The sequence below is a fragment of the Myotis yumanensis genome, unplaced genomic scaffold (assembly GCF_028538775.1).
Source record: "Myotis yumanensis isolate MYYU_CA2020_CCGP unplaced genomic scaffold, mMyoYum1.0.hap1 SCAF_3, whole genome shotgun sequence".
In the NCBI taxonomy this organism is placed as follows: domain Eukaryota; kingdom Metazoa; phylum Chordata; class Mammalia; order Chiroptera; family Vespertilionidae; genus Myotis; species Myotis yumanensis.
This window is the reverse complement of record NW_027223754.1, coordinates 116,980,439-117,003,513: the sequence shown is the minus strand read 5'-3', so window position 1 is coordinate 117,003,513 and position 23,075 is coordinate 116,980,439. Positions and strand designations below refer to the sequence as shown.

The following is a 23,075-nucleotide window of genomic DNA, read 5'->3' as shown; positions in this document are numbered from 1 at the left end:
GGCTTGGCAGCAGGAATGCTGAGGGATTTGCCCCAAACTAACACACGGCCCACCCTCAGCCTATAAATCTTTCACCCATGGAATATTCCCTTCCTGGGAGAATCAGCCCTAATCCCTCAGCCAGGGACTGGAGGAGCCGCCCAGACCGTGGGCACAGCAGGACTGTGGACATTTCATGGCATTTCCACTCCCACTCCAGCTGCCTAACAACTCTGCACTGCTCCCCTCGCCCACCTCCCCCGTCACTCCATCAGGACACCGTGCACAGGAGGATACACTGGTTTTCCCATGCACATTGGGAACTGGCTGTTTCTGTTTTCTGGAGTAAAAAGGTTTCTGTGGGTCGGGTAAGGTCTCTGCTTGGCAAGAAGTAACAGAGCCACTGACCACACCCACCTCCTCTGGGCATGGAGTAGCTCCGGCCTTCAGAGCTCATCTCTCCAGCAGAACTGAAAGGAAGACCGTGTGTACCCTTCTGTCCCTCACCCTTCACATGCCCAGAACCATCAGTGTCACACTTCCTAATTCCTATCCCTGTATTTCTTTAGTTCCATACTGTTTTACTAATCATGAATCTAAACAGATTGGTTCAAAAGGAGATCCTTCTATTTTTAATGTAGCTGGGGCTTCTGGGGGAAGGCCTTGCCGTGCAGCCTGGACCCGCTGATGAGCGGATCCCGGGCCCCAAGGCAAGACTCGCTGCAGGGGTTTCTGGGGGCGGGCCTTGCCTTGCAGCCTGGACCCACTGATGGGCGATTCCTGGGCCTCAAGGCAAGACCTGCTGCTGGGGGCGGGCCTTGCCTTGCAGCCCCGACCTGCTGGTGGGCGGTTCCCGGGCCCCAAGGCAAGACCCGCTGCTGGGACTTCTGGGGGCGGGCCTTGCCTTGCAGCGCAGACCCACTGATGGGCAGTTCCCAGGCCGCAAGGCAAGACCGGCTGCTGAGGCTTCTGGGCACGGTCCCCACTGGGGTGCCTGGCCAGTCTGGGTGAGGGGCTGAGGGCTGTTTTCAGGCTGGCCACACCCCCTTTAGGGTGGGGGTCCCCACTGGGGTGCCTGGCCAGTCTGGATGAGGGGCTGAGGGCCGTTTTCAGGCTGGCGGGTGACTGAAGCTCCCAACCTCTCCTTTTTTTCTTTTTTTCTTTTTTTTATTCCAGGATTTATTTACCTTCTATGGCTGTCACTGGAGCTGAGAGCCGGTTTTAGCTCTGAGGCTCGGCTCCAGCTTGAGGCCTCGGCTGCTGAAAGCAGGAATCTAGGGTTTGTTTGGGTTCTATAATTGCAACATTGTTTCGGTCCTCCTCGCTCCAGCTCTGCCGGCTGAAAGCAGGTTTCTGGGTTTTGTTTAGCTTCTATAATTACAACATAGTTGCTTAGAGTGCAAGCTCAGAGGCCGGCAGCAGCAGACGGGGAACCTTGACTTCCTCCTTCACTGGAGCAAGCAAGCCTCCTGTTCGCTTCAGCTGCCTGGCTGCAGGCCGCCATCTTGATTGGCAGTTAATTTGCATATCCTGCTGATTAGCCAATGGGAGGCATTCGGGGGTATGGTCAATTTGCATGTTTCTCTTTTATTAGATAGGATGTTCTGGAACTCTTCTGTTCCAACTATAACCTAAATAACTGTGATAGGGGAGGTTACATAAAATAGGATAACTGCAGTGGTTACTATGCACTTATTATTTGTTTACTGTTGAAGGAACAAATATAGGAATCAAAAGGGCCTTTATAAGAGATGTATAATAAATGTAAATTATATAGATTTAGAGAAAGCTGGAATTATGTCTACCAAAATATTTGTAATGACCTAACCCTGTAAGATGAGATTTCAGGTAAATTTCACTTTCTTTATACTTTTCTATATTTTCATTTTTGACAAGAATATATATTTTTATTTAATTTTTGAAAAACAGTTGCTAATAAACTTTTTAAGTCTGGAAAAGGTATAAATGACTAAAAGCTAGAAAATGATCAAGAGCAACTAGGATTATCTTATCAGGTGGTATAGAAAAGTCATTATGGGCACATTGTCCAATCATGCATAGGTATCCTCTCTTCCAGGAGGATTTTTAAAGAATCACTGCAATAGTGAATCACTGTTAAAAGATTATAATGTTATCTACCTTTGTAACTATCATTATAAAATTTTATGACTGTTTTTATACCAGGCATTATTTTAAGCCTTTTATGTGCATTTGTCACATATAATCTTAGCAACAATACTAAGTTGTCATTTCTATCCATATTTTATAAATGAGGAAATGAAGGTGAAGGACCCACAAGTAATAGCTGATGATATTCCTGATTATTTTTCAGCCTCTGTATTAGCTCTTACCTATTGTAATGTTCTGAAGAGGTCTGTTATATTTCTCAAATGTTAGGGAAGAGAAAAGTTGAGAACTATTGGTCTAAAGTCTATGTCTGTTTAAATATAGGGAAAAAAAGTTATAATATTAGAAAAAGTATATTTTATTTCAAAAGACTGAAACATTTTATATCAGCAAAATGAAAATATAACAAAGAACTTATGGTTTGTTCAGTTTGACAATTGTACAAAAAGAAATAGAAATATGTATATATGTACCTTGACATTTTTCCATCAGATTATGACACATTTTTAAAAATAAAGAATGTGCAAAAATTATGGAATTGCTTTTTTAGAAAAATTCAGTGTGTACTAGAAGACAAAGATATGCATAATAAGTATTCATTAATGCACAAATCCTGCATTAATTTCTCAGAACACAGTAAAATGAACTAGAAATAAAAGCAGAATTATATTTTCTTAACTGTTCAACAGCATCAATTGAAAAATTTGCCATTTAAGATATAGAGTTTGAAAGTACAAAAGATACTCGAGTTAAATGTATACATTCATTGGCAAATTGCAAGACACATCCCAGTGTTAGAATTCTTTGCAATCATACAAGTAAGCAAAAAGATATAGCTTTAAACCAATTGTTTGAAAAGCAAATTAAAACAACAACAGAAAAATTGTATTAGAAAAAGAAATAATAACAGATCCATATTAGTTAAGAAAAACACAAAGACTAACCAAAAGTTAACCACAAGTGATATAAGCAATAAATTCATTCAACATACATATGATAGACATACATTGTGTTTATAAACATATTTCAACAAGTTCAATTTTATTAGCAAAGTAATGCAATAATATTGAGGGGATGCCACTTCATCCTTTTTTTTAATCCTCATCTGAGGATATTTTTTTTCCTATTGCTTTTTAGAGAATAGAAGGGAGGGAAGGTGAGAGAGAGAGACATCAACTGGTTGCCTCCAACATGAGCCCCGGCCCAGAACTCAGGTACATGCCCTTGATCAGGAATCGAACCCATGACTCTTCTGTGAGCTGGTCGATGCTGGAACAACTAAGCAACACCGGCCAGGGCACTACATGGTGGGTGTGTGTATCCCTCAGCCCAGCCTGCACCCTCTCCAATCTGGGACCCTTCAAGGGATGTCCAAGTGTCTGTTTAGTGGGATCGGGTCTAAATGGGCAGTCGGACATCCCTTTCACAATCCAGGACTGCTGGCTCCCAACTGCTCGCCTGCCTACCTGCCTGATTGCCCCTAACCACTCCCCTGCCAGCCTGATTGGTGCCTAATTGCTCCCCTGCCAGCCCAATTGCCCCTAACTGCCCTCCCCTGCCGGTCTGGTCACCCCTAACTGCCCTCCCCTGCTGGCCTGGTTGCCCCTAACTGCCCTCCCCTGCAGGCCTGGTCCCCCCCGACTGTCCTCCCCTGTAGGCCTGGTTGCCCCCAACTGCCCTCCCTTTCAGGCCTGGTCCCTCTCAACTGCCCTCCCCTGCAGGCCATCTTGTGTCCACATGAGGGCGGCCATCTTGTGTGTTGGAGTGATGGTCAATTTGCATATTACTTTTTTATTAGGATAATAATCAATTGTACACTGACAGTGTAATGCAGGAGTTAAGAGGATGGACTCTGCCGGCATTTGAACCCTGGTTTTGCTAATGATGAACCAGTATGAAGTAGTTAATGTGGACTAACTCAGTTCAGCTGAGTTCTTTCTATCTTTGGTCATCTTATCTATAAATTGGAATAATACCTACTCATGAAGAGTTACTGTAAGGACGAAATTAATCTGTGTAGTGGACCTGGTGCATAACTAGCATTCATGTTGCTGTTGTCAAATTGTCACTTCCATGCTTAAAAGTTTTTATTGAAATTTCATTTTCAAGAGAGAAAGAACTTTTTTTAAATATATTTTATTGATTCTTTACTGCCGGAAGCCGGTCCATCCTTGCTGCTTGACACAGTCGCTGCAGGAAAGAAACATCTGCACAGCATATGTTTCAAGGGACCTGGCATATATAGCATATTGTTCTTAATATGTTTGCTCTCTTTAGCGCCATGTGTTTTAACCAAGGTCACCTCTCCGAGAAAGGTTGTTTCCCCAGGTGGGGATCTTTCCCTGAGGTTAGGGAGGGGATACAACCCCTTAATTTTAAGTGCCAGGCGGGTAGTTAAGCTACATAATCTTTACTCCCTGGAATGGAGATAAGAAACGCCCTAACCTTCGTAATAGAAATTGACAGGATTAAAATCGGCTGGTATAAATATGGATGTAACAAGACAATAAACATCAGATCCTGATCAGTTCCTAACCAGAACTCCGACCAGAACTTTGGCTGGAGATCCTGGCTATAGGTCCTGACTAGGCTGCTGATCAACTGAAGGCTGTCTTCGTGTCATTCCTTCTTCGCCGACTCCGTCCACACCTTTGGGGACCCCTGGACCCGCTGGGATTGGACCCCAGCACTTTACAAAGAGGAAGGGAGAGGAAGAGGGATAGAGAGCTAGAAACATCGATGAGAGAGAAACATCGATCAGTTGCCTCCTGCACACTCCCCACTGGGTATGTGCCTGCAACCAAGGTACATGCCCTTGTCCGGAATCGAACCCGGGACCCCTGAGTCCGCAGGCTGACACTCCATCCACTGAGCCAAACCAGTCAGGGCGAGAAAGAACATTTTATATGCAAAGTAGATCTGCATTATCTGGGCCCCACCTTAGTAACCACATTTCCTGCTGGTGTACCCCGTGCACATCAGATTCTGCCTACAAATGACTTCTTGAATAAACCAAGCTATTTCCCGCTTTATTCAGAGCCTTCTTGTTTTCCTTTCTGTCTGAAAAGTTTTTCCCAACTCACCCAACTTACATAAATAATCCTTTCCTCTGGGTAGTTCCTTCTTACCCTTCAGGTCTTAATTTCAATATTTGCTCAGAAAGGGCGTCCCTCACCACTCTTCCAAGTAGTACCCCCAGTTTTCCTTTCCTTACCACAAGATACAAAGCAGGGTCCCCATTATTCTCTTTAATGGAATCCTTTTTTTCTTTTATAGCATTTATTATACTTTATAACATTTTATGTATTTGCTTGCCTTTCCTAATATCTAGCTTTTCTGTATGACAGGGATCATGTCTATTTTGTTAACCCCTATCTATCACATGCCAAGGACAGTACATGATATGCTCTCAATATGTTGAATGAAGGACATAAATTACAACCTGGAAAGTAAGAATTATCAACAACTTAAAAATATTCATTCCGAATGATCCATCAATCCTACCTTTAGTAAATTCTTTTTTTGTTTGTTTTTAATCCTCACCTGAGGATGTGTTTTTGTTACTGATTTTTAGAGAGAGAAGGGAAAGAGAACACTGATCAGTTGCCTTCCTTATGCACCCTGACCAGGAATTGAATCTGCAACGTAGTTATGTGCTCTGATCAGGAATCAAACCCACAACCTTTTGGTATGCAGGATGACACTCCAACCAACTTAGCCACCTGGACAGGGCTTTTTAGTAAGCTCTTTAAAGGAGATTATAAAAAATTGAAAAAGCCATCTCAGCATTATTGAAAATAATGATAAACTGAAAAAAAAAATTGTATGTCTAACAAACTAGAAAATAATTAAGCAAATTATGACACATAGAAAAATTACTGTGTAGTCACATAAAATTGTAGTAAGTTAACATAATGTTATCATGTTAAGAGAAAGGGCAGACACAAAATAGTAGAAATAAGGAACTGTAAAAAGATACATATCAACAAAAGAAAGTATACCAAAAAATTGTGATTAAAGTTATATTGAATTGTATTAATAATATTGAAAAATGTTAACTTTCCTACAAGACCATTTATTATATTATAAAAGGGAAAATGTGTTATGTTTTTTAAAGTATCAAAAGTATTAATAAAAATTGCATGGAAGTTTAATTTTGAACAAATCTTGGATAAAAGCACTAACTTGGTTACTTGTGGATTGCTGTCTTTTTTTTCATAGACAGATCATCAAGAATCAACTTTTCCTACTGATTCAAAGTCTCTAATTTTGCCTCAATACATAGTGAACATATGAGGACCCCATTTTTATCCTTAGAATAAAGAGTTGTTGAAGTTAACAGATGAGTCACTGTTCTCTACCTCTACACCTATGTCAGATACCTCTGCGTGATGATGGCAGTGGCCTGATCAGTCCGCTTTCTGTTCTTTCTCAAGAAAAGAATTCCCTGTAGTACTTACTTTTTTAAAATCAGAGTTGGCTTCTTACATAAAACCAATTTGTTATTCCTGCTGTATGCTAAGCATGTAAAATTCTGGAGAATAGAAAGCCTCTTTAAGAATGGTTGTGTGTGCGGTACAAAAACCTTGCTTTAAGAAATATCAATGAGTTTCTCTGTTTGTTTTGAGCATAATAACAGAAAGCAAGAAGAAATGCCATGAGACTACAAAGCAAGGACATGTTTTTATAATTATAAGCATTTTTTTTGGGGGGGGGGAATAAAACCAATCAAATAAGGAATATCATAGTTTCAAACAAATATACTTCAGATAAATATCCCATTGATACGTTTCATTGTTCAGCAGGCAATAAACAGTGTTCTATAATCACTTCTGTGCCTTGTATAGCTATACTTAAAAATGTTGCCATGATGTTATAACACTTTTAAGTCATGTTGGACCTCTGATCTTCATAGCAACAAATATAGTTTGATGGAGTAAATGCCTCATCAAATATCACCAGCAAAGATTCTATATGTTCTTTCAAGGTGATATGTTTGGTAGTATATGAAAGATTGCAGACCATTTACCATAATTATAGTTATTACTCTTTGTTTCATATATTATCACCAACTAATTGGAAGTTTGGGCTCTAGAGTTAAAAACTGCTACCAAATTATCCTACTGATAAAGAAAAAAAGAAATTTACATTTTTGGAGAATAGAATATTATTTCAATGTGTCATTAAGTACTAAAACAAAAATTGTCCATCAAGTCTTTTGAAGCTTTCCTTAATACTGATTAAGCAATGAAACAATGCTGATAAGAGTATTCATTATTCATGATCTTTAGGGGTTTTTTTTCCCTTTTTCTAGTGAGATTTCCATTAGGTTACATGCACAAAAGAAATTTAGTGTTAACTTGTCTGCTAATCTGAATATCATGCCCAGGAGCATATGGAACGCTACCATGGAAAATAACAGGAGGGGGGGACCCATTGTTTGTTAAACAGTGTTATTAAAACAAGACTTAAAAACATTCTCTTTATGACTATAAAGTATGTCCATACTAATTTTAATTCACTTAAAGGCAAAGGTACTTTTTTTTTTTAAGAACTTAAAATTTTACTTTTCAATTACAGTTTGCATTCAATATTATTTTGTAGTAGTTTCAGGTGTACAGCATAGTGGTTAGACAATCATATACTTTACAAAGTGTTTCCCCCTATATTTAAAGTACTCACCTGGCACCATACATAGTTATTATAACACTAGAGGCCCAGTGCACGAATTCGTGCATGGGTGGGGTCCGGCCTGCCTGGCCCCAATCAGCGGATTGGGGCTGGGCCTGTCGGGAGGAGGAGACGGTGAGAGGTTGGCCAGCTGACCCACCCCGATCAGGGCCCAATCAGGGCCTGGCTGCTGGGGGGAGGGGCTGCAGGAGATTGGCCAGCAGGCCCTGTCCCCAATTGGGGTGGCGGGGCTGGCCGTGTGGAGGGGCTGTGGGCGGTGAGCCAGCCGGCCCCACCCCCAAATGGGGTGGGGGGGCTGATCAGGGGTCAGCGGCCGGGGGAGGGACTGTGGGAGGTTGGCCAGCCGGCCCTGCCCCTGATTGGATTGGGGGGCCAATCAGGGCAGAGTTGGCTGGGGGGAGGGGCCGCAGGCCGATCGGGATGGTGGGAGCCCATCAGGGGCGGGGCCAAAGGCAGTTGGCCGGCCCGCCCCTGATCGGAGTGGGGGCCCAATCTGGGGTAGAGGCTGGGTGGGGGAGGGGCTACAGAAGGTTGGCCAGCTGGCCCCACCCCCCAATCCGGCTGGTTCGCTGGCTGCAGAGGGTTTCATAGCGACTGGGCGTACGGTACTTACGGCATTCCGGTTTCTGGCTTTTTATGTATATACACTAGAGGCCCAGTGCACAAAAATTTGTGCACTCGGGGAGGGGGGGGTCCCTCAGCCCGGCCTGTGCCCTCTCGCAGTCTGGGACCCCTCGGGAGATAATAACCTGCTGGCTTAGGCCTGCTCCCAGGTGGCAGAGGGCAGGCCCAATCCCTAGGTGCAGCCCCTGGTCGGGCTCAGAGCAGGGCCAATTGGGGAGTTGGGGTGCCGCCCCCTGTCATGCACAGAGCAGGGTGGATTGGGAGGTTGCGATGCCACCCTCAGTCACGCTCAGGGTAGGGCCGATTGGGGGATTGGGGCACCGCCCCCTGTCACACTCAAGGCAGGGTCGATGGGGAGGTTGCAGCGCCACCCCCTGTCACGCACAGAGCAGGGCCGATCAGGGGGTTGGGGTGCTGCCCCCTGTCATGCACAGAGCAGGGCCCATCAGGGGGGTTGGGGCTCCGTACCCTGTCACGCACAGAGCAGGGTCAATCAGGGGGTTGGGGAGCTCCCCCCTGTCACGCACAGAGCAGGGCCCATCAGGGGGGTTGGGGAGCTCCCCCGTCACGCACAGAGCAGGGCGGATCAGGGGGTTGGGGCGCCGCCCTCTATCACCCACAGAGCAGGGCCGAATACGGGGTTGGGGCGCCGCCACTCTCACACTCAGGGCAGGGCTGATGGGGAGGTTATGGCTCTACCCCATCACACACAGAGCAGGGCCCGTGGGGGCGGGGGGCGGGTTAGGAGCTGCACCCTGTCACACACAGAGCCGCAGGGTGATCAGGGGGTTGGGGAGCTCCCCCCATCAGACACAGAGCAGGGCTGATCAGGGGGTTGGGGCGCCTTCCCCTGTCACGAACAGAGCAGGGCGGATAGGGAGGTTGTGGCCCCGCCCCCTGTCACACACAGAGTTGCGGGGCAATCGGGGGTTTGGGTGCTGCCCCCGGTCACGCTGATCCCGGTGCTGGGAGGCATATTACCCTTTTACTATATAGGATAGAGGCCTGGTGCATGGGTAGGGGCTGGCTGGTTTGCCCTGAAGGGTGTCCTGGATCAGGGTGGGGGTCCCCACTGGGGTGCCTGGCCAGCCTGGATGAGGGGATGATGGCTGTTTGCAGCTGGTCACACCCCCTTCAGGGTGGGGGTCCCCACTGGGGTGCCTGGCCAGTCTGGGTGAGGGGCTGAGGGCTGTTTTCAGGCTGGTGGGTGACTGAAGCTCCCGACCGCTCCTTTTTTTCTTTTTTTCTTTATTCTGGGCCAAGGCCTCTGCTGCTGAAAGCAGGTATCTGGTTTGTTTCGGTTCTATCATCAAAATACTGTATCATCTCCAGCTCTGAGATCCCGGCCAGCTGAAAGCTGGTTTCTGGGGTTTTGTTTAGCTTCTATATTTGTTACAATGTTTCAAACTGCCAGCTCAGAGGCCAGCAAGGCAGGCGGGGAAATTTGGAGTCCTCCGTCACTGAAGCAAGCAAGCCTCATGTTCGCTTCCAGCTGCCTGGCTGCCGGCCTCCATCTTGGCTGGCAGTTAATTTGCATAATGCCCTGATTAGCCAATGGGAAGGGTAGCGGTTGTACGCTAATTACCATGTTTCTCTTTTATTAGTGTAGATTATTGACTAAATTCCCTAGGTTGTACTTTATATCCCCATGAGTGTTTTATAATTACCAATTATTTCTTAGTTCCTTTACCACTTTCACCCAGCCCCCCAACTCTACTCCCCTCTGGCAACCATCAATCTGTTTTCTGTGTCTATGAATCTGTTTCAGTTTTGTTTGTTCATTTATTTTGTTTTTTAGGTTCCATATATAAGTGAAATTATATGGTATTTATCTTTCGCTGACTAACTTATTTTACTTAGTATAATACTCTCTAAGCCCGTCCATGCTGTTGCAACTGGTAAGATTTCGTAATGATTGAGTAGTATTTCATTATACATATGTACCACAACATTTTTATCCACTCATTTATCGATGGGCACTTAGATTGCTTCCATGTCTTGACTATTGTAAATAATGCTGCAATAAGATAGGAGAGCACATATTCTTTTGAATTAGTGTTTTGGATTTCTTTGGATATATACCCAAGAGTGGAATTGCTGGGTCATGCAAGGCAGTTCTGTTTTTATTTTCTTGAGGACCCTCTATACTGCTTTCCCTAGTCGCTGCACCAGTCTGCATTCCCACAACAGTGCACGAGGGTTCCTTTTTCTCCACATTCTCACTAACACTTGTTTGTGGAGTTATTGATGATAGCAATTCTGACAGTGTGTGGTAATAATTCATTGTGGTTTTAATTTGCATTTCTAGGCAGAGATACTTTTAAGTAGAAGTAGATATGGCTTTGAAGACCTGCTTCCATTCATACAGTAGGCAGGGAGTTGCCTAGTAAGTTCATTTTTCATTAACTGGTACTTTGAACTTAAACCCTAATACTAGGCCAGACCTTGACAAAGAAACTGTTTACTCCCCACCAATTCTCAGATCCCAGTTTGGAACTGGACCAGTCCAGTAAGTCTAACAGTGGTCGGCAAACTCATTAGTCAACAGAGCCAAATATCAACAGTACAACGATTGAAATTTCTTTTGAGAGCCAAATTTTTTAAACATAAACTATATAGGTAGGTACACTGTTATTAACTTAACTAGAGGCCCAGTGCACAAAAATTTGTGCACTTGGGGATTGGGAAGGGGGGGGCCCTCAGCCCGGCCTGTGCCCTCTCGCAGTCTGGGACCCCTCGGGAGATAACGACCTGCTGGCTTAGGCCTGCTCCCAGGTGGCAGAGGGCAGGCCCAATCCCTAGGTGCAGCCCCTGGTCGGGCTCAGAGCAGGGCCGATTGGGGAGTTGGGGCACCGCCCCCTGGCATGCACAGAGCAGGGTGGATTGGGAGGTTGCGATGCCACCCTCAGTCACGCTCAGGGTAGGGCTGATTGGGGGGTTGGGGCACCGCTCCCTGTCACACTCAAGGCAGGGTCGATGGGGAGGTTGCTGCGCCACCCCCTGTCACGCACAGAGCAGGGCCAATCAAGGGGTTGGGGCGCTGCCCCCTGTCACTCACAGAGCAGGGCCGATCAGGGGGGTTGGGGTGCCGCCACTGTCACACTCAGGGCAGGGCCAATGGGGAGGTTATGGCTCTACCCTGTCACACACAGAGCAGGGCCCGTGGGGATGGGGGTGGGGCGCCGCCCTCTATCACCCACAGAGCAGGGCCAATCAGGGTGCTGGGGCGCAGCCACTGTCACACTCAGGGCAGGGCCGATCGGGAGGTTATGGTGCTACCCTGTCACACACAGAGCAGGGCTGATCAGGGGGTTGGGGCGCCTTCCCCTGTCACGAACAGAGCAGGGCGGATAGGGAGGTTGTGGCCCCGCCCCCTGTCACACACAGAGCTGCAGGGCGATCGGGGGTTTGGGCGCTGCCCCCTGTCACGCTGATCCGGTGCCAGGAGGCCTCGCTGCTCCGCTGATCCCAGTGCTGGGAGGCATATTACCCTTTTACTATATAGGATAGAGGCCTGGGGGCCGGCTGGTTTGCCCTGAAGGGTGTCCTGGATCAGGGTGGGGGTCCCCACTGGGGTGCCTGGCCAGTCTGGGTGAGGGGATGATGGCTGTTTGCAGCTGGTCACACACCCTTCAGAGTGGGGGTCCCCACTGGGGTGCCTGGCCAGTCTGGGTGAGGGGCTGAGGGCTGCTTTCAGGCTGGCGGTTATTGATTGAAGCTCCCAACCGCTCCTTTTTTTTTATTTTATTCTGGGCCAGCTTTAGTTCTGGCTCTAGCTCTGAGGCTGCGTATCTGGTTTGTTTCGGTTCTATAATCGAAACAATGTATAACTTCAGCTCTGAGATCCCAGCCGGCTATATTTGTTAGAATGTTTCAAACTGCCAGCTCAGAGGCTGGCAGCGGCAGGCTGGGAACGTTGGAGTCTGCAGTCACAGGAGCAAGCAAGCCTCCTGTTCGCTTCCAGCTGCCTGGCTGCCGGCCGCCATCTTGGCTGACAGTTAATTTGCATAAGGATACGCTGATTAGCCAATGGGAAGGGTAGCGGTCGTACGCCAATTACCATGTTTCTCTTTTATTAGTATAGGATTAGGGTACTCCTAAGGCTTAGGAAGAGCCACACTCAAGGGGCCAAAGAGCCACATGTGGCTCGCGAGCCGCAATTTGCCGACCACGTGTCTAGAATAAAATGAAGAACAAGAGAGGGATTTTGTTCCTCTTTGCCCAGTAGCAGGCTGACCAATAACTTCCATCCCAGGACTTCTCAGTTCTGGGCTCAGCTGCTGAATGACTAATCCAAGTAGAAGTAGGAGAGGGATACCCATGTATACTTGTGCTTTTGTCAGATTTGGAGATAATCTTTTAGGATTGAGGAAAATCTATCACAGAAAATCAGTTAACTTGTACCTCTGGACAAGGGAGTGGGATTTGGGGTGTGGTGAAGGAGTTACGGGTGGCAAAGAGTCTTTAACGCTTAACTGTATGTGACTTTATATTTTGAATTGATTATAGTCAGAATGTATTCATGTATTATTTATGTCTTTAAGGGGAAAAAAGAATCAGGTTTTTCCAAGTAGCATAAATGTAGGGTCTTTGGGGGCAGAAATAATGGGATAGCAATCATAAAGTTGTAAAAAGTTTAGTCACAGAACACTGAAAATATACATGTGGCAGGAGCAGTGTGAAGTGGTGGAATATAAGGCTGCAGAAATTGGTGGGAATGAGTTTACAGGTACCTTGCATCCCCTCAAGGATTTTGGATTTTGTTCACAGTTGGTGAGAGACCAATTAGAGTTGAAATAACATTTTAGTAACAATAATAAAGCATAGCAAAAGCATTCAAAGACATTTTTGAAAAGGTTCATCCATACCTCTGTCTTTTTTTTGTTCTAGTCCTACTAGGCACTTTTTAAAAACAGTTATAATAATAGTTTATGTATCATTTTATGTCTGCTCTTTTCCTCTAATCTTGTAATAATTTTTTATGTTACTGTGGAAGAGTTTAAGGGAATGACATGATCAGCTTTGTCTTTTAAAAAGATAACTCTGGCATCACTAGGGAAGATGGCTTGATAGAAGAGAATCAAAATAGAGTTAAAAAGTAGGGAATGTGTTTAAGAGATGTTTGGGGGGTCCTGCCCATGAGAAGAGAGTTCTAGCAAACATGAAAGTACACCCCTGAGTCCACATTGTAAGTTGAGAGCAAGCCTTACCCATCAGCCAAATAGAAATACTGCTTATTCCTCCTGGAAAGCTCCCCTCTGCCTTCAACATTTTGTGTAAGTCTCAGAGATCTGGTTTCATTTTGAAGTAGGCTGAGCTCTAAGAGTCTTTGCAGAGACTAAACCAGTGTTGATCCATTAACAGTGCACAAAAGCATGTAGCTCACAGAGGGTATTGTTAGTGCTATACTTCCTTTTGGTACTTAGCCGATTATCTCAGTGGTCAGGAGTGTGTGTGTGTATAGTGATGACAGAGGTTTTGAAAACTTTTTCTTGAATAAAACATTATCATTGTTACTGCAGTAATACATATTAATTTAAAAACTCGCTATATAAAGTTACTTTGAGAAATATATATTTGGAAGGGAGCACTAGACTGTTCAGAGATGGGGTAAATTATGCTGCTCCCCCAAAGTCTTGTTGTTTATAGTTAAGGCAAGTCATTTACTCTCTCTGGTGCCTAGTCTCCACACCTTAAAAAATGTAGGAGTTTTTAACCTCTGAAATGTGTATGTTATTACTTCAGCAGTATCTTTTATTTTTGCTGGTGATAAAAAGTAATTTTGATCCTTAGTAGTTGATAGAATAATATACTGTAAGTTACATTTTATCCTTAATAGTACAGGGCTATCACTAAGTAGGTTAGGGAAGCCTGTGAATTAGTTATCACTAAAAACAGCCTTCACTTTGAACCAGTTATCACCAGAAATCTCCACTTTGATTTTAAGGTTGCTTTGATCAATAATCAAAAGGCATTCTAATCTAGTTTCACATTTACTTAGCAGACTGGTAGAATTAGTATAGCAAGATAAGTAAGGTGTGGGGATTACTTCTTCCCCTCTCCTCTCTCTGCCTCTGTGCCCCTCCCTTGTCTTCCATCTTCCCCTTGTCCTCCTTCTTGAAGAGGGACCAACCCTTTTATGTTAGAGGCCCCATGCACAAAATTCGTGCAAGAGTTAGGCCTTCCTTCCCCCAGCTGCCGGCAGCGGCTTCCCTCTGGCACCTGGGACCCGGGCTTTCCTCCGGCTGCCAGCAGGCACCTGGGAAGGGCTTTTCTCTGGGCCAGCAGGCACCTGGGACTCAGGCTGCAGCCCCAGCTTCATCTGGAAGGACGTCTGGTGTAATTAGCATATTACGCTTTTATTATTATAGATCAGTGATGGTGAATCGTTTGAGCTTGGTGTGTCAGCATTTTGAAAAACCCTAACTTAACTCTGGTGCCGTGTCACATACAGAAATTTTTTGATATTTGCAACCATAGTAAAACAAAGATTTATATTTTTGATATTTATTTTATATATTTAAATGCCATTTAACAAAGAAAAATCAACCAAAAAAATGAGTTCGCATGTCACCTCTGACACGCGTGTCATAGGTTTGCCATCACTGTTATAGATAGTAGATACCATTAGAACAGATTTTAGATGACAGTTAATACTTTATATTTTTAGAGAGTTAAAACTGTTTAAAATATTACTCCTGTACAATCTCACTTTAAAACTTTAGCTTCCTTTTTTATTTAAAAATAAAAACCTCAATACTGTTCAGGTCATGGAAAATTCCTCTTACTTCACTAACTCATTTAGAAAAGACTTTATTAAATTGATTTCACTATAATTTTTTTGTTGAAACAAGATACATACCTTACTGTTTCCAAAATAGGGTATCAGGTGGCTCCTTCCCTATAGTTAATTTGCTATTTAGTATTAAATCATCTTTGAAATTTTATTATTTCTTAAAGTTGCAGGGTGTTTTATATAATTGAAAGAGTTGAAAGGAACCACAACCTCATAACTTAGTCAGATGACCCACAGTTGTGAAAACAGACAGATAAAAGGGCCAGAAAAAGCCTTAGGTGTGCATGGAGAGAAGCATTGCCATGTTTGGCCTTCATTAGATTGTATATTGCTTTGCATATGTACACACAAAGTTTCTTTGGTGACTTTCTGTATTTGATATTAATTTTTGAGTAGATGAGATATTTTAAAAGGTGGATTTGTGTTATATTGGCATATTGTCTATTTGAAAGAAACCACTACTGTCTACTGAAAAAAAAACACTATTTTGTTTCCACAGAAACCTGCTAATATTTTAGTTATGGGTGAAGGTCCTGAGCGAGGAAGAGTAAAAATTGGTATGTTATATCTTTGATAAGTCACAGTGTAGCACTCTTTTAAGACTTTTGTAGGCAGCTGTATCACTTCTAATTTTTGCTTTAATAATACGCCTATATTCATGTACCTCCATATGATTGAAGCCATTTTTAAAGAGTATACATTAAAAGTGAAAAGTGTTTCACACTCTTAAAGGTGTCAATCTTTAGAGACTGAAGTGTTCTGATTATAAAATAAGCCATGCAAGCTTTTTAAAAACTTTTACCTTCAGCCTGTAGTTGAGTGGCAGGGGGGGGGGGGGGGGGGGGAGGTGTAATGGGGGGATAAGGACACATGTAATACCTTAATCAATAAAGGAAAAAATAATAAAAAATAAAATGAAAGAAATAAAGAGAATACTTCTTTAAAAAAAATAGCCTGTAGAGGTGAGTGGCTTCTGTTTGTGTTAGACCGCAAGCCTCACCTTTAGTCCCAAGGGCATACAGCATACTGGTAATTAAACCATCAGGTCTGTTCACCTGAACCAGATTAGATCAGAACATATGCTTATGTTGACCCCATCTAGATTAGGAATTACAAACCAGGAAAACCACTGAGGCCAGATAGATACAGAACCTTAAGTTCTAACAAGCCTGTCTTGTAGCAGGCCTTTGCCTGATGGTAAAAAAAAAAAAAAAAATTAATGAGCATTTTGTACTTTGGCATGTTTTTTAATAGCTTCTTAAAAATATATCCAAACAAAATTTTACCCATTTTTGATAATTTATAAGGATAGAGTTAAATTAATTTATCCTAATTGGGTTTTTTTCATTGCCATTTCTAAGTTGTGTTTGTCACATTTAGTTTGTTTTGTGTGCGGGTAGAAATGTTGTAACTGAATTGGATGAATTTAAAGGCAGCAGGTTTGTGGAACCATTTAACAAAGTTAAATAGTAATTTCTGATTGCATGATTTAATATGAATAAGAATTATAAGCTGATTTGTACCATTTCTCCAACAAAGAAAAACATAGGTGTTACTAACTCTTCTTCCCTCTCCTCCTCTATAAATTCCCCAAATCTCACTTTCCACTTTAATTAGACTCAAATATACTCTTTTATGATATAAACATTGCAAACTTTTTAGTAGTGATAACATTTGATGCACCTCAAAGTACTCCTAGTCATTGATTTCCCTAGAGAACCAGGCCCTGTTAGTACTGTCATCAAATGATGTTAAGTCCTCACCTGTGCTTTTAAAGGATTTTGTCCAATCCAGTTTGGTGTCACCAAATTAAAATATAAGTTCAATGCATGCAAAATGTAAAAGACCCAAATAGTAGTGACAGATGTGTTCTTTACTGTAAAATTTGGGGAAAACATATACTAAGGTAATCTAGTTTGGGATTATATTTCTGTGTAATGTATATAATGTTGGCAGGTTTGGGGAGGAAGGCACTAACGGCTTAAAAGCATTCACATTTAAGAAGAAATAAACAGTTTTCTATGAACCAGTACTTAGTAAGCTGACTCATGGTTTTAATTCTTTGCCAAATGTCTGTGTTTTTCAAACCTCCATAATTAACTAGATTAGGCTAGGATCTACTTCATTAAAAAATGTATGTTAGGAGAACAAACTAAACAAATGGTGGATGAATCTTGAAATTTTTGAAGTGGTGGTATGGTAGTGATTTGTTTTATTCAACATGTATTTGCCAAAAGCTATGCATAATGACACCATACTTGATACTAAAAAGAATAGAGAAATGAAAAAGACACAATTTTTGCCTTTAACAGAATTACAGTATAGTAGGATAAACAGCCATGCCTCAATAACTACACTACACATTAAACCATATTAAGTGCCATGAACTGTATCTCACCACAGCTCCAGCTCGTATATGAGTGATGGCATTTGTCAAATCACTTAATTTCTTCTAACCTCAATGTTGTCATTTGGAAAAGGTGATTGATTGAATTGATTGAACTATATGACTTTAATCTTCCAGCTTAACAAAATACTGTGACTCTTAAGTTAGTAAAATTCAACCCAAATAAATGGGGAGAAATAGTGGTGTTAACATACTGTACAGTCAACTTTTGATTATACCAGTGAACAGACTTATTGATGCAACGATGGAAAGCTTTACTCTGATCTCGTTTCTCAGTGTGTTTGACCAATGCAAAGAATGGAAATGCAGTTTAACAATCCTGTCCCCAATGGTGGTATGGCAGATAGAAAGAAATCTGCCTAGAGGAGTAGGGTCACCCTTGACCTCTGGCAGCACAGCATGTCTCTAGCCTAGTTGAAGAGTGAGTGACAATAGTTTGCGAAGAATGAAGATCTCAGACTTGTCTTACTTTTAGGTTTTGTTTTTTTCTCCCAAAATTCAGCACATTTTCATACCTTACTAAATAACAATGATAAAATTAGAGTAATCAATTAAATTTGTTAAAATCTATTTACTTAACATTCTTCTATGGGTTTTTTGTTTGTTTGTGTTTGTTTTTTTACAGCTGATATGGGCTTTGCCCGATTATTTAATTCACCTTTGAAGCCTTTAGCAGATTTGGATCCAGTAGTTGTAACATTCTGGTACCGAGCTCCAGAATTACTTCTTGGAGCAAGACATTATACCAAAGCTATTGGTGAGTAGAACTAATTAAGATTCTGTGATGTTTTAAAAGTGGCTTTGTTGTTGTAAAATATAAATATTTCTATAGATTTTTGAATCAAGTAACAGAAAAGTATAAAAGTAAGAACAAAAACTAACCTAAAATTCTACTACCTAGAAATATCATCATTGGCATTAGGGGTATATTATTCCAGACATACCTCTCTGATAGATAAATAGATATTAAAAACATTTTAAATATATGAGATCATACTATGCATTCTAAGTAAAAAGTATTTTAAATTTTACTTGAAAGGAGAAATAAGCACAGTACAATTTCTAAGTTATTGAACTTCAGACAATTATTTTTTTCAAATATTAGTTCCTAAAATATTCCCTTAAAGTTAAGGAAAAAAATACTTTTAAAAGTAGTAATCTAGAATATCTTAATTCACTTTAAAATTTTTATAGTATTGATTACCTCCCTATTATGACATATTAGGAAATTAGTGCTTTTATACTTCTTCCCCCACCTACCTCTCATTTTATAAGCTATATTAGTAATATCATTAGTATTACTACTTTGTTGATGATTTCAGCCTTTAATTTCTGTTTGCAAGCCATAATTCCCATGGTCTAACTTAGATCGGTATTGTAATAGATTCAGTGTCCAGCTACCATAGTCCTTTTCCCACAGGTTTATGTGCTTTGCCTCTTTTTGCCCTTATTGTGTGTTTACTGGTTACTTAACTTGTTCTATATATGATATTAAACCTACCTTTCTTTTCTTGGATAACTCCATCCTGAAGTTTTCTATGTTTTGCTCTATTCTGGATTGTGTTTCATCCTGGCTTTTTCTTTCTTTTCTTTTTTTTTAATTCCTATGGGTTGGGTATATTTTTTTCTGGGTTTCATTATCTCATTCCTTATTTCACTACAGCATATTCTCAAGTAGCAGCCTTTAAAAGGGTATCTTAGAGGTAAATTTTCTAGTTCTTGTATTTCTGAAAAATGCCTTTATCATACTTGACAGTTTGTCAGGGTGCAAAATTATTTATCTAGGTGCAAAATAATTCTCCCTCAGAATTTGATGGTGCTCTTCCATTGTCTTCTAGCATCAGTGTTGCTAATGAAATGTCTCATGCCAACCTTCTTCTCATTTATTGGTATATTGCCTGGGGTTTTTGTCTTTCTTAAAACAAAATAGGATTTCTCATCCTGATATTTCACAGTGATCTGCTGGCTACTTGGTAGACACATTTGATCTGAAGTTCATTTCCTATATCCCTATTTCTTTCTCTCCTAAACTAAGTGTAGACAGATGTTAGACTTCTTTTATTGAGCCGTTATACCACTTTTCTTCTCATGCATTTTCTGCCTTTATCTTTTTTATTTCCAAAAGCCCCTTCTTATCCTCTGATTCTTAATTTCTCATAACATCTTGTATTGTTTTATGAGAAGAAAATCTTCTCAAATATCTGTTAAGATAGTGATAACAGTGCTTTTTAATTGTTTGTAATTTGCTGTATTCCTGGAATAATTATCCATTTTTTTCTGTAGACATTCTTTTTATTTATATGTCTTGATCACTTCTTTCCATGTGGCAATTGTTCTTCAACTGTTGACCCTTGATTGTATCTTCATATTTAAGAATCTGATAACAGAAAGTTGTTTGGGAACTTTGTGTACATTTACTTTAGGGTGATCCAGCAGAGAATTGCCATTAACTGAGGAAACCCTAAATGCTAGCAAGCACAAGTCTTTGCTTTGAGACCATTCAAATTCTTTAAAGGAAGAATTCTCCCACTTTTGGCCCAGTCTATGTACCTGATAGCCCCTGGTCAGTGGAGGAGAGTGGGGGGAGGAGGATCAGCTCTTAAAAATATAGTTGAAACTAGTGAAAACTGGTCTTGGAGAGGAGATATACTGTGGTCCTAAGGCATAATGAAGTCTTGTGAATTTCAGGGAAGCCAGCTAGATGGCAGAGGTAGAGGGAGACATTGAGGCAGGATGCTGACCATCATGAGGACACACCTCTGAATTATAGCCACCACATAGGACCCAGTAGTGTTGACCAGGCGTGGCTGCTCCACCCTACCTTTCAATTTGACATTGAAAGGCCTCTGTTCCCCTCTGACCATTCTGACATTTTGGAGCGCTGTAGGCCACAGCCAGTAAAGTTAAGACATACTGAAATGTATTTTAGAAGACTTCTTTTAACTCAACGAATAATCACAGATCCCATGCTCTGTGTGGAGGCTCCACGTCTAGTTTACAGCCTTTCAGGGGAGGCAGGCATTGAACCGTTACTATGAGCTGAGTGCTATTGTACAGGTTTGTTCAAAGGGTGGATTTGATATTGCCAGGATGGTAGAGAGGAAAAGGCATTCTGGGCAGGAGGAACCGCATGGAAACCTTCAGGTGTGTCGTGTGAATGGAGGATAGGAGTAGTTAGTGTGGCTGGAAGATGTGATGTTTGGGAGGGAAGCAAGCTTGATGTTAGAGGGAAATCATTTGAAAGGATTCCATGCTGAATGCTGTACCGTAGCTGCATGCTCCATGTATCATTCAAATGGTGGTGAGAACAGTCAATGGATAAGATCTAGGAGGACTCGTTGACCATCCCACGTTGTTATTAAAAACAGAAAAAGAAAATACAGTTTACCCTTGAACAACGCAGGGGTTGGAGCAACAACCACCCAAACAATAAAAATTCAGCATATGAATTGTTGACCCTCCATATACTTGGATTCCCAATTGCGAATCGCAAATATGTACAGACTTGTTGTAGTTGGAATATTTCGAAGTACAAAATCTCCCAGAGTTGTGCAGGTCAATACTGCTTCCTACTTAACAGTAGTACTGTGGCCTAGATCCTTCTCAGTATTGTTACGTCTGCCTTTCATGTCCCAGAAATATTTTTACATATGTCTGCCTGGATCAGATCTTCACATGGCCAGTCTCTTCTTTTCATTCAGATCTTAGTCAAAATACTGCCTTATCACAGAGAACTTCCTTGATCACAGTCTAAAGTAACCACCCTACCTTCCTCATCAGAGTTCCGTCTTACTGTCTTGATAGCATCAAACAGTGCCTGAAATCCACTAAAACAGATCCACCTGTCCTAACTGTTCTCCAATTACAGGCCAGAGCCTCTACGACACATAGTAGTAACTTAGTACTCTGTTGAGTAAGTGAATGAATCTTGTCCCTGGGGGTCTCCTGTTCTTGTCATTACTGTGGGTTTGTATCTTTATTACTTTGTTGTCATTTCAATGTATACTCAAGAAGGTAAAAGGAGAAATACTTGTGATCATTTCTCCATATCAGTCTTGAATCCAACATGTCTTTTTTCAAAAAATTTTTGTTCACTACTCTTCATACCAGCATTGAGATCACATTTTATTTTATAGAAAAATAAAGGTAGATAAAGTTAAGTCAGCTTGATATGGGATTTCTCAACTATCTTTGTGAGTTTTCTACAAATCTAAAATAATTCCAAAATAAAATACATATATTTTAAAAAGTCAGAAGGAAAACTAAAGATTATTAAAGGTAGTTCTATTTTTGAGTTACATATTATTACCTAAACACATATTTGGTTATCTTTTTTACAAGTACATTCTACATGTACTTAAAAGCATATAAACTAATATGATCCATAGCTATTTTTTCCACCTAGAAAATGAATATTTAAAAGTAGTGTTACTTTTGGTAAGACATGTTAATAGAACATACAAATAGAAAGTGATTACCTAATGTTATTAACTGCTATTAACTGAAAAATTGAGACTTTGAAATCACTTAAATAAATTAAGAAATATATTATTGGCCCTAGTCAGGTAGCTCAGTTGGTTAGAGCGTCATCCTGATATGCCAAGGTCTCAGGTTCGATCCTAGGTCAGGGAACATATGGGAAGCAACCAATAAATGCATAAATAAGTGGAACAACAAATCTCTCCTCTCTCACTCTCACTCTCCCTCCCTCCCTTCCTCTTTTTCTCTCTCCCTAAAATCCATCAATAAATACAATTTTTTAAAATGTACTATCACAGAAGCTTGTGACTTTGGTTCATTATTATATTTTTCTTTTTTCTTAGTAAACTTATATTTTACTGTGAACATTAAGATTTGTATAACCTGATATTCACTAATTCTACAATCCAACAGCTTTAATGCAAGGGCTCTTTGTCATAAAGCAAACTATCAGCAGTTAGGTAGATTCCTTTAGTCAAATGACTTTGTAATTTGGGAAAGAGAATGCCTTTCTTCATAGCTTTTCCCTTTTCTTTTCATCAGCATTAAAATTTATTGAATAACTTAAACTTTTTAAAACTTAAGAGAAACCAAAATGAATGCAAATTATGTAGTTTAAGGGATGTCCAGTTGAGAAAACAGTATGAATATATGCATAAAATAATTTTGTCTTCTTTAAATAGAAGTAACAAAGACTAGCAACCTGACTTGTAACCTTAACTCTGTCACTCCGGAGGGTGTATGTGTTTGTGTATGTTTAGGCAAAATGAGAATTTAACCTAACTCATTTCTTAGATCCCCATCAACTCTGAAAGCTCTATGACTTTAGGTAAAAACAGCTGCCTTCTGAGATAGGGAGATCACAAAGGTTACTAACTTGGGTTGAAACTCAGGTCAGTGACAGCCCCTCTGCAGTGGTGCTCCCCACCTCGTGTCCACCTGACTTGGCCAAGAACAATCTTGTATCAAAAC

General features: G+C 41.5%; 1 protein-coding gene across 6 annotated transcripts in view; it reads left to right on the top strand.

Annotated features, from left to right (window-relative positions):
* CDK8 (cyclin dependent kinase 8) overlaps positions 1-23,075 on the top strand; it is a 163,941-nt gene that overhangs the window by 126,647 nt on the left and 14,219 nt on the right. For all 6 annotated transcript variants that reach the window (XM_070409442.1, XM_070409441.1, XM_070409440.1 and 3 more), the window contains 2 exons: positions 15,717-15,774; positions 18,250-18,381. In XM_070409442.1, coding sequence (XP_070265543.1) covers positions 15,717-15,774; positions 18,250-18,381 — 190 coding nt within the window. The remainder of the gene's footprint in view (positions 1-15,716; positions 15,775-18,249; positions 18,382-23,075) is intronic.